At 38.6% G+C, this 15,879-nt stretch overlaps 1 protein-coding gene across 3 annotated transcripts in view; it reads right to left on the bottom strand.

Annotated features, from left to right (window-relative positions):
- madd (MAP-kinase activating death domain) overlaps positions 1 to 15,879 on the bottom strand; it is a 53,437-nt gene that overhangs the window by 33,510 nt on the left and 4,048 nt on the right. For all 3 annotated transcript variants that reach the window (XM_062427037.1, XM_062428116.1, XM_062427799.1), the window contains exons 2-7: positions 9,808 to 10,026; positions 7,928 to 8,572; positions 3,773 to 4,076; positions 2,014 to 2,145; positions 1,048 to 1,161; positions 816 to 896 (exon numbers count right to left, since the gene is read on the bottom strand). In XM_062427037.1, the coding sequence (XP_062283021.1) occupies positions 816 to 896; positions 1,048 to 1,161; positions 2,014 to 2,145; positions 3,773 to 4,076; positions 7,928 to 8,572; positions 9,808 to 9,866 (1,335 nt within the window). In that variant the 5' untranslated portion in view covers positions 9,867 to 10,026. The remainder of the gene's footprint in view (positions 1 to 815; positions 897 to 1,047; positions 1,162 to 2,013; positions 2,146 to 3,772; positions 4,077 to 7,927; positions 8,573 to 9,807; positions 10,027 to 15,879) is intronic.

Raw genomic sequence — 15,879 nt, 5'->3', positions numbered from 1 at the left:
CCCCATTTCCTCTGTTGGTCTCATTTCAAAGTGAAATAAATGGAAAACTAATACAAGGATCTCATTCATTACTGGCATTTTAAAATGCCTATTTTTAGAATACATCAGTAGCTGGTCAGTTCTTCAATTTTAAATTATAATCAATTTGTACCCATTTTACAAAAGTTTCAGAATTACTGAGGAGAAACACACATACTAAGCAGTCTAGTTTCCATACTTGCTAAGCTCTATAGGATGTGAATGAACTTGGGAGAGGCATGTAAATCATGTTGATCACAGTGTGGAAATAAGGATCAAAAGGGGCGGGGGGTTTCCATAAATCAGAACCAGATTCTGATGTTATGTTAGATAAGTGGGTTAAAAGGGCAAGTTAGTCACTACCAGTACAGCAGTATTACTAAAAGGCTTTGCTGGCTGCCTAAAATTTCATTTTACCTCCAAGAGCTAGAGCATGCAAAGAAAACGAGGAAAAAAGAAAAAGGGGGGGGGGGGAACAACAATTGTTTATGTTAGTGCACTACAAAACCCATTTCCAATGCTTTCACACTCTCAATACAATACATACAACGCTGCTGAAGTAGGGAGCCCCTACTCTTCACACAGCTGAAAGAGAAGTTTCATGTTTATATAAGAGTAAAAATTCAATCAACAGTCATAAGAAGTGCCTGGGCTGAAGAAATGTCTCTGCAAATTCCTTATATGTGTCAGTATTCCCACTGGTTTTAGGCACAGCCCTGACTGACTCAGTGCAGCAGAGAAAATGTTACACTAATATAATCTAAAGAGGCCAAAATTGGACAAATCACACACAGTACCTGCTTCAAATGTTTCTTAAGCTCGCCGGCTTCAGGCTCTGGAAGAGGTGGTAGAATCTCTGCATTGGTTGGTGCTATAACCTGCAGATAAAAAAGCATAAAATACAAAATATTCACATCCAGACATGCCACTTCCTCTTAATAAATCATATTTATTAGATTAAATCTGTCTATTCAATCTGGACATTTTGCAAACTGAGGTGGAGCCAGGACGCCATGTTGATGTACTGACCTTGCTGCTGTCAAGGTCCACGAGCCACAGATCATCTGGCATTTTGAAGTCAGCTTTGTAGAGGAAGAAGCTCGCTGGCACACCTATAATGTAGGGAGTGGGGGCAAGAAGGAGCTGCACAGAGGAGAAAACAGGACGGTCAGTCAAAGTTTAATGACAAAAAAACATTTTCAGTTAAAAACAGCATGCTTAGGACGCTCCAGTAGCCTAATGGTTAAAGTGGATAACACATAACTGCAACGTCCATGGTTTAATTCAAGGTGGGGGACCTTCAATGCGCGTCATACCCTTTTTTTCCTCTCTCTCTCCCTACACTACATGTATTTCCATTTACCTTTCCACTGAGAAAGCAACCCTTAGAGTGAATGAAGAGAGGGAGCAGCAATAGAAAGAACGAGAAATAAAACGCTATTTTCTGATTATATGGCAGCAAACATAGAGAAATGTCTTCCCCTCGTCCTGAACTAGTCTATTTTGATACTGAAGTGCTTCTTGTTTTGCGAATGAAGCGGTACACAAGACGAGACATGAGCATCATTACAAAATGGAATTTGGCACAATAATAGTGTTATCTCGATTACTGTTTCCATCATCACTGCAAGCCAAAATCATAATTGAAAATGAAATACAATTAATCGCTCAGCTGTAACTGACACTCTTTTTAATTATATCATGCAATGTGTAATGGTTTAATGACACCAGACTGGCGAATATATTAGAGACGCCAAATGTTCATCTTGATGATCACAACACAACAGTATTGGATGGAAACTGATTCATTTGCATTTTCTTTTGCTAATTCTCTTTAGATGTGGTTACAATTTGTACTTAACAAGGATGGAAAACTTAGCTGCTGTGACCCCCAAACCCCCCCCCAAAAATCTGAATGTTTGGTAAAAATTAAAAATAAAACGCATAAATCATCTAATTATCTGAAATATGTTTGTAAGCAACAATGAGTTTTACCTGCTCGGCAGAGGCCATGCATGTTGGCAGTAGGGGGATGACGGGGAACATATACTCCAGAGGGTAGATCATGGCTACAAAGGCCATTACACTCATAGACAAAGCATTGTAATCCCTGGATTGAAGAATAACCTGAGAAAAGAGAAAAAAATATAAAACACGAGTAAAAAACACAACGTATATGTAAAAACTACAAACATTTATGTTCCTTTGCAATTCAATAAAAGCTGGTGAGTGTTCATACGGTCACATCTAAACAGACTAATAATTGTTTGCTACAGCACCAAAGTGATAAGTCTGAGCTATCCATATTTCCTCTTTTAGGTCATAATATAAAAGGTGTGAACACAGTTTTACCTTGAATTCATAACAGCAATATTTAAAACTGAGCTTTTATGAAAAATTCATTTGGCAGCAGAGAGTGCTTGAAAAGGAAGTCACTCTCCGTCTCTCAGTCACTCTGCCTTTTAGGCAGCACTTAGTTCAGCCTGACTGAATTTAATGATGTATTGAATTCTTCTTCAAAAGCATAAAATGGATGAATACAGGATGGTACGTGATGGCAGCATTTCCCTCAAGCTGAGAATTCATTTGCTGTGATTGAGACGTGGGGGGGGGCTGTCTGCAGACAACAGCCAAATCATGATTCAACTAATGACTGCTTGTGGATCCACAAGGAAAGATTACTTTTTAAATGTATCTGCATTTTAAGATGCACTTCCACACAGAAGTTGAAAAAATAAGGGTTGGAGGGTGAGGGAGTTATTTACACATATGTTAACACACCTAACATTTACGAAAATAAACTGAAAAACAGGGAAATGGCTGGCAGGTGTGGGCGTCAGATTTGAATGTGGGATCATTGTAAATGAGCCTGTGTATTATAGCTGCAACAATTAGTCGATTAATCAGTTAGTCAATTGACTGGCAAGTCTTTTGATATTCAATAATCGTTTTAGTCATTTTTTAAGCAAAAATGCCAAATATCTGCTGGTTTCAGCTTCTCAGATGTGATGATTTACTGCTTTTTTTTGTCAAACACAGTATTGTAATCTGATTTTCTTTCAGTTTTGGACACTAATACACCACCTTTGACTCTGGCAAAATTATAACAAACATTCTTCATTGTTTTTTGACATTTACAGACAATACAATTTATCAATTGACTGAGACAAGAATCAGCAAATTAATCAATAATGAAAACAAGAGTTAGTTGCAGCCCTAGTATCAATGTCACTGTAAACCAAGAACAACAGCAGAACATTACACTAGCAGCAGCCAAACAAGGATCCAGTTTCTACCCTCCTAATGCTTCTAGAGTTGAAGATAAGAGACAGAGATGAAGGGTCTCTCCGCTCAGTCACACAGCGAGTGTACAACACACAGGCTCCTTTTTTACCCATCATGCTTTATCCACACTTCACTGAAATGGCATCAGTGAGACAACATCTAACAGAAAATGCATTTGAAGGTCACTCGGGGTATTTCTCAAGAGATCTCAAGTTTTTTTTTGTCCAGGCAGGGACACAGCGGCACTACAGAGGAAACAACTGACCAATCACAATATACTAAATATAGTTATGCGTGTTGCTTTTCTTCGAAACAATCAGCCTTTAATAAAATCCCAAAGGTCATTCAGTTGCAATCTGAAGGCAACCACACTGCTCCTCTTCCTGCTTTAAAAAAAAAAACAGCAAAGAAAACAAAGAGATAAGTATCAGCAATGATTGATAAGAGACACTTCACATCCTGTGCTTACCTTGTGCTCTAGCAGGATGCAGCTGAGAACCTGAAGACAAGCGTCCACGCCCAGTAGCTCCAGGGGCAGGTGCAGGGGGAAGTCGACCATGGAGAAGCGGGAGTTGTCAGGCAGTGCAAAGGTGAGGGGCCGTTTGAGTTCGTGGGGCAGCATTTCCACATCCACACGCCTCTGACCTGCCACTGGCACAGGTGAGCGCAGCAGCCGGTACACCCAGGATTCGATCTCCCGCAGGTCTGCCAGCAGCTGGCTGCCTTTCTCCTCCACAGAGAGCGCCCCAGTAAACACCCGCCACATCGTGTCCCTGAAGAGGATGTAAACAGGTGTACAGTCAGACCACTTAATAAACAACAGTCTACAGTTTGCCATTTTAATAGAAATAAGACAGTATAAGAATATATAAATCAATTAAGAGTTATTTTTTCTTTTTATCATTTTGAAAATGTAAAAATGTCTTAACAAGCTCCCAGAGCCCAGAGTAATATCGTCGAATTACTTATTCTTTCAGTCTAACAGTGTGAAACCCACAGGTGTTCACTTTACAATGATATAAAACAGAGAAAAAGCAATAACTCATCAAATATTAGCCCTAGAATAACTGAATGTCTGGATTTTATGCTTGATAAATGGCTTAAACGAGAATTCTACTAAGTAAATAGAAAGTTTTTTGTTCGATTGATCTCCTGTTTCAACGCTAGCTGAGGAGGCTCAAAAGATGGAAAACAAACACAACACAAGAATAGTACATACTGTGATATAAATACCAACATAACAAGACTGAAGTCTTCAGACCAAAATTATTAGAAGTTTCAACAATGATAGAGCTTCAACTGATAAAGGATGGATCCTTTTTGCAATTCATCATTTAGTCTATAACATTTTAGGAAACAGTGAAAAATACCAAGTTGTATTTGATGTTTATTGATATATTTTTTTCTTGTTGATATTTTAAAAAGCGATTTAATATACTGTATTTGATATGTTTGTAGATATTTTAATATTGTATATTTATTTGTAATAATCTGTCAGTATTAGTAATCTTCTGTCCTGCTTTGGCAATGCAGATTTCTGATCTGTCATGCCAATAAAGCTACAACAATATTTACAACAACCCAAATAAATTCACTTTACATTCATAAAACAGAGAAAAATCACCACATTTGAGGAGCAGAAAGCAGAGGATGTTTGGCATCAATTATTAAAATTGTGGCCAATTAATTGTCTATCAATGAACTAACTGTTAAATCAACTTATTACTTCAGCTTTACACAGTATAAAAAACATACCACTGTAACAGACAGTGAGCGTTCTTATGAAGGCATTATTTGTGCATAGCCATATTTTAAAAGCTTTCATCAGTTTCTCAATTAAATGCAATCTATGCTGAGCTTTACTAATAGCATCTACTGATACCAGTCAACAGTAATTTTGGGGCTAAACTAAATCATTAGCTCATTTTATTTCTGCAAACTGCTTCCATGAGGCCGAGGCAAACACCCCGTGTAATCGCTAATATGATGAGCAAATGAGACTGAAACACAGAGGAGGCTCTTCAGTAATTGCCGAAATATTGATGTGAAAATCCTCAACACTACACACACATACACGGTGCCATTAAACCCCTTTCTAGAGTGTATACTTAGTGTCTGTGAAGCAAGGAGAGAGACAAATCATTAGTCCTTCGGAGCCCTCCCACCAACTGCAGCTGCTACCCAAAGGCAGCCAGAGACCTCAATCTGTCAACGCCCGCCATAACGCAAAGAGCTTGCAGCCATTTATGCAATGGCCCTTCTCCTCCTCTGTCATTGCCTCACCACATTTCAACAAACCACGTTAGAAAAAGAATATAACAACACTATTCTCAGGTCTGGTCTGCTCAGCCTCTGGACTGGATGGCTTTTTTGGAGGTTGTCACATAAACCACAATTCTTTACTGATGACATTTGAATGGACTGCAGAGTTTGAGGAGAAAAAACGAGAAGGTATGAGATTAACTGTGCATTAGACATTCCTGCAGTCCCTTGTTGTGATAAGAGGGGGGGGGGGCTGCACTGGTTCCACCGCTATAAATAGATTTGGGGGGGGGGGCAAAAACAAAAAATACAACAACATTTAATCATACTGGGCCTAAGCCAGCATGAATTGACAGCCTAATTAACACTTTGTCACTCCAAAATTGCAATCTATTGTGTCACCCATGGCAACAATATAACCCGGAGAGCACTGTGAATACTGCCACATCACGATTACAGTGTCAAATTAAAAGTTATTAAGCATTATTTTCTGCTGCTTAACTAAAATATGAATCAATCATATCTCCAGCGTACAATATGTTTACCTCTTTACGACACGTCTAGTAAGAAAAAATGCTGTGTTAAATGTGCTAAAATACACCATCCAGCTCCTGCATACAGATTTGTATTTTCTTTTTAAGATTTATGATCAATTATCAACATTTTGACATGTCCAACTGAACTGTAAACACATGTCTAAGTAAACATATATCATATAACATTTTATCTTTAAAAACCTGCACTTTAATTGACTTTTTAACATTGAATAGAATAATATTTGATGTAATACAATTAAGTCAAAACAAACAGGTTGAAAACACACTGGGGATATTTTGGCTGCCATTATTTATCATTTAGGTGGAGTGTGACAGGCATATAGTGTGCCGTGTGAACACATGACACAAGCTTGCAGATGGCCTGCTAAAACCTGCATTGGTGCCACAGACAAAAGGCTCCTTTATTAATCCTGCAACACAAACATACGCATAACAGGTGGACAATAAGAGAGGCAGTTGGCGAAGGACAGAAGCAGTAAGCATTACAGCTAACATCTGCAGAAACACTGTAAAGGCAACACGTTTATGTTGATTGTTTGCTAATTTAACTTAGCTTGAAAATGTAATGTCAAATTTAAGATTTAAGATAGAGAGAATCTAATGAAGCAACTATGTTTTTGTGGTCAATAGCTAGCATTCAATGAGATATAAGCATAATTTTAATGATGATATTGAACTGCTTAGAGATGAGGTCTTGTAAGCAGTTCATAAATGCATTTATCATATTTTCTTTGTGTTTACAACTTGCACTATTTATTATTTTAAAATAATTTGTTGCTGTGCATGTCACTGAACTATTGCTTTTAACAAGACACACACACCCCTCCCTTTGCCCCCTAAAGGCTGCAAAGTTAATTACATTCCTTAATACAGAACAGGAGTGTTGAAGGACTGAACGATGTACTGACCGAGCCAAACACATTGAACGTGTGAGAGTAAATGCCACGAGTTCATTAAAATCAAAAGGTTTTATGCCCTCGGTAATATGAATGCACTCAGCTAATTTCATGGAAATCACCCCGTTTGATTTTTTTAGATCAAAGTTGGCATTTGGCCCAAAGGTGGCACGACAAAAAATGTCAAAAATAATCATTATGTGGCGAGCGTGAATATACTCAACAACTTCATCGCAATCTGTCATCAGCTTCTGGCATTTCTGGGGTATAAAGTTTGTTTTCGTGGTGCTCCTGGGAACATGGCGGAGGATTAAGTGGTTGGTTGGGGGAACGTACATCTGGTAAACCACCACACTTCTGTTAAAGAGCAGCAAACAGCCGTTTCCCTTAGGTTTACTATGGGAGCCATTCGTACATACTTTTACATTTATTAAACATCTGGCTAAAATGAGTCTAAACCCACCTCCAGATGTTTGAATAATCTAATTTAAATCCATCTTAAAATGCGTCTTTGATGCATTTACACTTTTTTGGTTTTCTTGGACTGTCTGATCTGAGATGAGGTGAATAAAATTACATAGCCAGAAGACATGATTTCATATTGTTTTATTTTCTTTTATTTCTATTTATTTCTGGTTTTAGCCACTTTATTTTATAGTGAATTTATTTTATTATTTTATTTATTACATTTTTTAAATCTTTTATTATCTTCTATTTTATTTGGGTATTCTGAAATTTTACATTATTTATCCTACTTCTGGTGTTTCCTCATTGTAGATTCATGAAAGTTAAGATAGCGTTTCCTCATTTCTTGTTTTTATTGAGTCATTATTTATTTCTTGTGTTGTTTGGTTTTTTGTTACTACGTATGAAAAGTGCTTGATTGATTGATGCTATTAAAAGTCTCACCTTTGGGTGGCGCGGGGGAGCCCAGCACGTTGCGTTAGCCTCTGGCTGCAGCAGTCCACCAGCCTTTTGAGAATATATAAGCATTCCCTGAAGGTGGAGAAGAAGGGGTAGTGGCTGAGTATGCACAGCGATGTCAGCGTGCTGTTGCGGTTCCTGTTTGCCATCTTAGCAGCGCTCCGTCTGTGCTGTGGGGATTTTCCGGCATTTTGCTCGGCGCCTTGTTGGCCGTTCTCTTCTCCAGAAGCGGGTGGAGGCGCAGCTGACTCAACATTGTTAGGTGGAGATAATGTGGAGGCTGGGGCTCCGCCGCTGCCGTCGTGCCCCTCACTTGTGGTCTCTGCACCTTGTGCTGCTGTCTCTGTGTGACTGCTCTTGTCGCCACGGGAACGGTGATGCCCTCGCTGGAAAGAGCGGTAGAAGTTGACGCAGATTCCGTAGCGAGTGGTTCCTGAGTCCTTGTCGGTCAGAGTGAAAACAAATGAGGAGTCGTCGCGGAGGCTAACCCTACGCTGGCGTATACTCAGGCAGCCCTCTGGTTGGCAGAAGAACACCACGTCTGGTGGGAGTGGGAAGTCGTGGTGGTCTTCCAGCGGGTAGCGGCGGAGGAGCTGTGGGGTCTGAGCCACACTATCACTACTTGGTTGCCTGGAAGGAGGATGGAGAAACATTTGTTCTGTTTTTAAAGCAACACAGACAAGGCTAAACATATTAAATAATGAAAACAGTTATCTATCTAAGATTACTGTCTGTATATTGTATTGCTGCCCTCTGTGCTGTGCTTTGTCACATCCAATATCCACAATGTAAAAAAAAAAAAAAGACAACTAGAAACAGTATTTAAGTGATTAGAGAAGGATTTCATAAAAGGAGCAATAAAAACCTTCACTTGATAGTGCAACACAAAGGCTCACAAAGTCATGACAGGCAAATGGTTAGCTATAATTGCGTCTATTCAAATCCAAGAACTGTCAGGGAGAATTTGGTTTTTGGATATTGTAACACTGTTATATGGCAGAGGTGTTGTCTTTTCCAAGAAGAAGAAGTACATTATTGATCCCTATGGAGTAATCGATCCTCTGCATTTAACCCATCCTATACACACACACTAGCAGCAGTCAGGAGACCGACTGCAGTTCTTTTGCCGATGCTTTGGTCAGGGGAACTGACGGAAGTGTTAACCCTGACACACATGTCTTTGGATGGTAGGCAGAAACCCATTAAACTCCACAAGTCCTGTTTTTTTAGGCTGCATTAAAGTAAAGTGAAATAACTGTCTGAACCAGACTGTTTTAGCTGTTCTATTATCTGCCTTTACCCACTTAGTCATTATATTCACATTACTGGTGATTACTTAACAAAAATCTCATTGTGTAAGCACCAATAGTGACCCCTACAATATTATATCGATTTTGACATATTCGGTAAAAAAAACCATTGTGATATTTGACTTGGTCCATATCTTAAAACCATCAAATGTCAAGACTGGAGTTTTCCAAATATGCTGAGTCACAGAGAGCACTTAAGGCACAATAGCAGTGCAACAAAACCATGTTGGTTTTAATGAGTGGATTAATTAATGTATGCTCAAAAAAGGAGATTTATACTCGTTTGAGCCTTGATTGTACAGCTATGCAAAGCTAATCAGTACAATCCGTCAACATCTGCAACAACACCCTACATAATAATGGTGTCATTGAAATGAATGAGTTAGTGGTAAAGGACATACCTCTCCAAGACTTCACCACAGATATTTTCTCAATTGGCAGCAGTACACTTTGGGTTTTTTTCAAGTAATATTTACAGCTTCACCTATGACTAAATTGGCTGCAACATTCCTTGAAACCAAAACTACTACCTGAAGCCAGATATTAGTTTTTTACCTTGCTCCGACTACCACCAGGTAGTCGAGAAGGCGAGGGCACATTTTCTTTTTCTCCATCTTGGATTGACCACGTCCTGTGTGTCACGGCATCCAGGATATATTTTCCCTCTTTGATCACTGGTGGCTTTCCATTACAAGTGGGAACGTTGGGGTGTAAAGGTGAAACACAGCTCCATGGTTATCATCATGATGGTTTAAAAAAAAGAGTAAGTCAGACCTGTAAGACAAAAAAAAAGAAAACTAAATATTAGTTAGTGTTTTAGATCATGTGTTTCTATGGCCACAATGAAATAAACAGAGTACATCCTTTTTGCAAGTCACTAAATTGGGTTAATGTTGTTTTATGCACTAAAATTCAACTTGAGTTTACGGTAAAGATCTTAATTACATCTCTGCTTTTGAGCTGAAACTCTTCTCGCTGAAAGGCCTTGTCTTACTAAGAATCTCATCGCAGTGTCAAGTTTGCATTTTTTATGTGAATACGGGAATAGAAAGACATTAACAATGCTGTCTAGTTGATGTTGAGAAATTCCTTTTTATGGTTTTATCAGCTCCAACAGAAGAGAGAAACTGAAGACAATTAGAAAAAGCAAGAGGAGGACAAAAGACAACATGACAAGTTGACACCAGCATCTATCTCCATTGTGCCACATTTTACCAGTTACTCATACTAATATGAGGTAATTACACAACTACAATAAACTCAAAAAGGCCCTGATAACCTATTTTCTTAATCAGTTTCTTACTATTAGTGATGGAGTCCATGTATATAAAACTGGATGTATAAGTTGGAACAGTTTTGGTTATTTCACATGAGATGTGTATATTTTTGTTCATGTCCTTTATTTTCTTACTGGTTTGACATGGCTGGATGTTTGAATTTAAAATAAAGACATTTGGTGGTTTGTTTGGTCACTTAATCAAATCTGAGGTTTTGACTATTTAACTATTCATTAATAACACATTATTCTAACTTTATTGATGGTTGCTTATTGACTCAAGAATATTTAATGTTATAAAGATGTACTTTAAATTAAAAAAAACAAGGGCTTTAACTCTTCAACAGGGTTTAAGTATTGATCTTTTTGTTGTTGTTGTTGTTGGGACCATTTCAGCTTCAGCTGGTTGTTTTTGTTGCAGGGTGAAGACTTTTCAGTGGAGGCTCGCTGATATAATAAGCAGCTTAGGGGCCTTGGTGGAGTAAGCACCCTTCAAAGCTTGAGCTATTTCCTTCAGAGCCCTCAGGCTAAAAGGTAACTGCAGCGAGCCTTAACAGAAGGTCTGTAGATGACTACAGATCCCCCCTTCACAGACAGACACACACACTCACAGCTCCAGTTCAACATCTTCTCATGGTCCGAATGCTCTGAGATAATGTAATCCTCAAGTGATGAATTTGACACGGCAAAGATTTGAGTTTATCATGTGCAACATGAGCAAAATGTGCACAAATGAACAGCTTAAAGTATTAGTAACTGGTGCACTGGACCTTTGTCTTGAAACGGCCATGACAGCTCATAAGCCACTCAATTTAAACAAACAGGGAAAAGGTGGTGATTATTTTAGGTTAAACTGTTAAGAATTTGGCCTTAGACAATACCCAGATATACTAATTTATAGTGGTGATTTGTCCTTAACTTGACAATAAAAAATAAAAAGAAATATGAAGAAAAAATAAATGAATAAACTCAAAATCAAATAGCCACTGAGGAACCTGAGAAATGAATCTTGTGCAGGGAAAATAAGTCCATTGTCCCAGCAAGCATGATGTTTTGTGAAGTTTATTTTACCTTTTTTTTCCCCTAGCAAAAAGACAAAAAATGATAGTATCTGCCCTGCTAAAAAAAAAAAAAACAACCCTTCCTGGTGTGTGCTGGTCCTATAACTGCCTACCTAAATAAATATATTCACCTTTTGTGCCCCAAGCTGCCCAGTACCTTCAAAACAAAAGCATTAACCAGCACTCAAATTAACTAAAGTGATATTTATATCATAATCAAACTATTATTGCAGTATTATATTCTTGAAAACAAAACCGCAAAAAATAAATAAAACAAATGTATGTTTAATTATTAAATCTTAAAAGAATAAGAAATGCCTCCATCACTATTATTTCCACCTTCCCAAATATATTTCATGTGATGGCATCAGCTGCAGTAATGACACGTGATACGTTACTGATCCACATGAAGAACTTGTTTCACCTGCACACAATGAGGCGACAGGTCACGATCAAACTCAGTCTGCTTTATGTACGCTTACTTTTCAATTATCTGCTTTTAATACAATTGTGTCTTTTACATTACAGCGACACAGACAGCATCAAAAGAGAACAACAAGAGGCATGTTCACATTCAGAGGACATATTGTGGCTGCTACGGTGCATTATGGCTTATCAAGATTAATGTCAGGGCAGAATCCGGTGTCTCCGTCTCTTTCACAACACATTTTTTGCCCAGCATTTTTACAAAATGGCGGCTCGACAGAAGAGCCCCCCTCTGCTTTTTGATTAAGAGCGACTGACTCCAAAAATCTGACTGTGAACTAGTGATGATTCAGACAGCTTGAAACCCAAATGTGATGTATATTATATTATATTTTATTTTATCAGTCGCACTGAAGCTGAGATTATTAAAAAATAAGAAACTTCTACAAATATATATCTAAAAGGAAATGAAAAAAAGGTTAATTGATCTATTCATTCGACAATGCTGCAGCAACAGGATCTATTTGGAGCCGAGGGTCACGGTGAGCAGCAACACATGGCACACGAGGCTGTGCAGCATGAAATCTCCACCCTGAAACACAAACACTGTGAAGCCAGAGAGTCATTTTTCAGTGTCTCTTAAAGGCTGCTGTCCCTGTACTGATAAGCTAATGGAGCAACCATTTAGACTCTGGTTCATATCATCTATGCATTTCAATTCAAAAGCTGAGAGTAATTTGTAGGGGGTAGGTGGGTGGGACGAGGGGGGGGGGGGGGGGGGGGGCTAGGCCATGTTTTCTACTAGAAAATGCTTAAAATGGTGAATTGGAAAGCACAATCCAGGCAGAGTTTGTGCAAGTTTTCCTTATTTCCTCACGGCCCAAAAGTCATGGTGACATTGTGGTCTGTTACTGTGTCATGTTTCCTCATCGGTGTTGATGTCCACCTGTCACGTTTCAGATGCAGCAGCACATCTTAAAGACATACTATGCAGTAGGGCTGGGTATTGTTTAAAAAATGATGATACCAGTACCATTTCAAGCACCCTTAAAGTGATACTGATACCAACTGAGTACTTTATTTAATACCCATTACACATTTAGTGCTCTTGCTTTTATCCAGCGTAACAGTTGTGTAGTGTAACTACACTTTAGAGCTTTTAGGTTGGCATCTTGGCTGCTGAACTGTTAAACGCGCTAACTCAAATACACACCGACTTCACCACCACAGACGGGTTGTAGCTGCTGTGGCGGCAGTGGGCCAATCACATGTCGTTTTAAATCGAAGAACGCTTGCATTGATTGGCTGTGAGTAAGTCCATACAAATAGTCATATCTTCTAGCTCTGGGTTCAAAAAGGATCGATTGCAGGTATCGTTTGACGGGAGACATTTTGAAACCACTTGGTATCGATTTATTTTGGTCGATACTTTAAAAAGGTATTGAGTACCGATACCCAGCCCTACTATGTAGGATTTGTCAGTTGCTGTTTGTAAACACAATACAATAGAGTGAGTGAGTGAGTGAGGAAGAGAGGAAGGGAGCAGCAGAAGCAAGAACTAAAGCAGTGAATCAGATTAAATAAAAGTGTAATTTTTTTATTATTTCAAGGTTGTTATGTTCCAAAGCACAAATGAACACGCCAACACCTCCGCTCAACCCTTTTGGGAGGTTGACGCATTGTCAGATTTGTTTTGAATGCAGGGTTTCATCGTGTCCACTGTGGCCTCTCTGCTCTGTGTGTGAGTGTGAGTGTGAGTGTGTGTGTGTGTGTGTGTGTGTGTGTGTGTGTGTGTGTGTGTGTGTGTTCTGTGTGTGTGAGAGTGTGTGTGTGTGTTTGTGTGAGTGTGTGTGTAGTTCAGCCCCGCCCTCAGTCAAGCAGGCACACAGGCCTGCAGCTCTTTATACATCCATAACACAGAGACAGAGAGCAGAGCAATGTAATCTGGTCACCACGTTAAATGATACAGTCCTGACCTCATCTTGTGTGCTGTTATTGACTGGGGGCTACAAACCCGCTGTCCGAATGATGATGTGTAAACCGAAACGTTCCAAACACAGCAAAATAATAAGAAAATAAGAAAACACAGAGGGAGGGGTAGAGGTCTCCGTAGATGCATACACCACCACACACTTGTAAGTTATTATTTTTGTATGAGTCTATACTTTTTTAGTACAATCCTGCGTAATATGCATTTAAAGCAACCTGTTAGCAGACGGATCCATTTTCCATGTGATTTTTGGGCTTCAGTTATGGGTGTTACTGACTAGGGTTGGGCGATGTCCAGCGACCATGACAATTCTACTGTGACTAACACATAAAATGATTTGATATAAAAAAAATTTTAGCTCTTTTAGAATAGATTCTAAGGATCTTTTTGTTTTACGGTTTTTAAAGCTCTAAATGGTTTTTGGGGACCGCAGGCCTACATCACAGACTCTGTGTGGTTTTACAATGCTTCTTAAGCCCTTAGATCGTCTACCGCTAAGTTTTTAAATACACACAATTATTCACAGAAGAAAATAGGTAGTGCGGTTTTCTTTATTTATGCTCCAAAATTATGGAAAACTCTACCTGAAGCTATAAGAGACTTCTGTGAACATTTTTAAACAACAGCTGAAACATATTTATTTAATCTGGCTTTTAATTAGTGTCGTTTTAACTTATTTTTACTAAATGTCTCATTTATCTGTTTATTTGCTGTTTTATTGTGTTTTTATTTTTCTCTGAAGAGCACTTTAAGCTACATCCCTTGTACAAAAGGTGCTCTATAAATAAAGTTTAATAATAACAACAAGTGATTTTTTCTGCTTCTTCTGGCAAAACCAGACGAGAGACACACAGAGATAACGGGTGACAGCCACACATTATAACACAAAGGCTATCTTTAACCCCTGCAGCCAAAGCACAGCTGCATCCAGAATACATTAGGGGTGACTTTATCACAGAGGGCTTCAGATGCATCATGATTTAAGTAGAGCCAGACGTCAGTCAGCCAAGATTGTCAGCTGATATTGGCCTATTACATCGTCATTTTGTACAATATAGTTTATAGTTAAACTGTAAAATATCATGCCTCCATAATATCTGTGTTTGATAACCACATTGCAAAAATGTGTGTTTTATGTGAATATTCTGAATATACAAGATTATCGGCCAATATGTTGATATCAAAAATGTTTGATTCAGTATTGGTCGGGCTTTAGTTTTAAGTGCAATCACTCAACTAAAAATAAAGCTGCCATTCACTGAGATTTGAGACGACAACTCTGAGCTAATCTTGATGAAGCAGGATGATAAATTATTATCAAAATTTGACTAGACATGAAGCGGAAGCTGCTTATACCAACATCATTGACACATAAATATCAACACCTATATTTAAGCCACTATAGTTACTCAAAAAACAACATTATATTTTCTTTCTATCTTTAGTGGGAAGAAAATATGCTGGTCTATACTCTAAACAGGGTTAAGATCAGGAATGAGTAAGCTGGCCGATGCTGTCTAATGCAACAGTATTTGATGATGAGTGTCGTGCCAAAAGAAGACACGGTTCAAAACTGCACGGCACGGCACACTGGCTGAAACCCGTCCTGTCCTGTTGATTCAGCTTAATGTCAGCCCTCATCACGCTCGGTGAAATTATTCAAATTAACTGTAAGCCTGACAAGTCTCCTACATGGCTGCTTGAGGATGAACAAGAAAACCAAAGTAACCTGTCATTTAATATTAATAACTGTTTATTTGTGTGTAGAAATACTAAATTTTTAAGGCTAATTCTTCATATAAAGTTCTCTACACATGAACCAACTGAGCATTTTGGACAGTGGAAACATCTAGAATATTTCTCACTGCCGCTGC

Source organism: Scomber scombrus, chromosome 1 (genome assembly GCF_963691925.1).
Source record: "Scomber scombrus chromosome 1, fScoSco1.1, whole genome shotgun sequence".
Lineage (NCBI taxonomy): Eukaryota > Metazoa > Chordata > Actinopteri > Scombriformes > Scombridae > Scomber > Scomber scombrus.
Note: the sequence above shows the minus strand (reverse complement) of the source record. Positions and strands in the feature narration are given on the sequence as shown.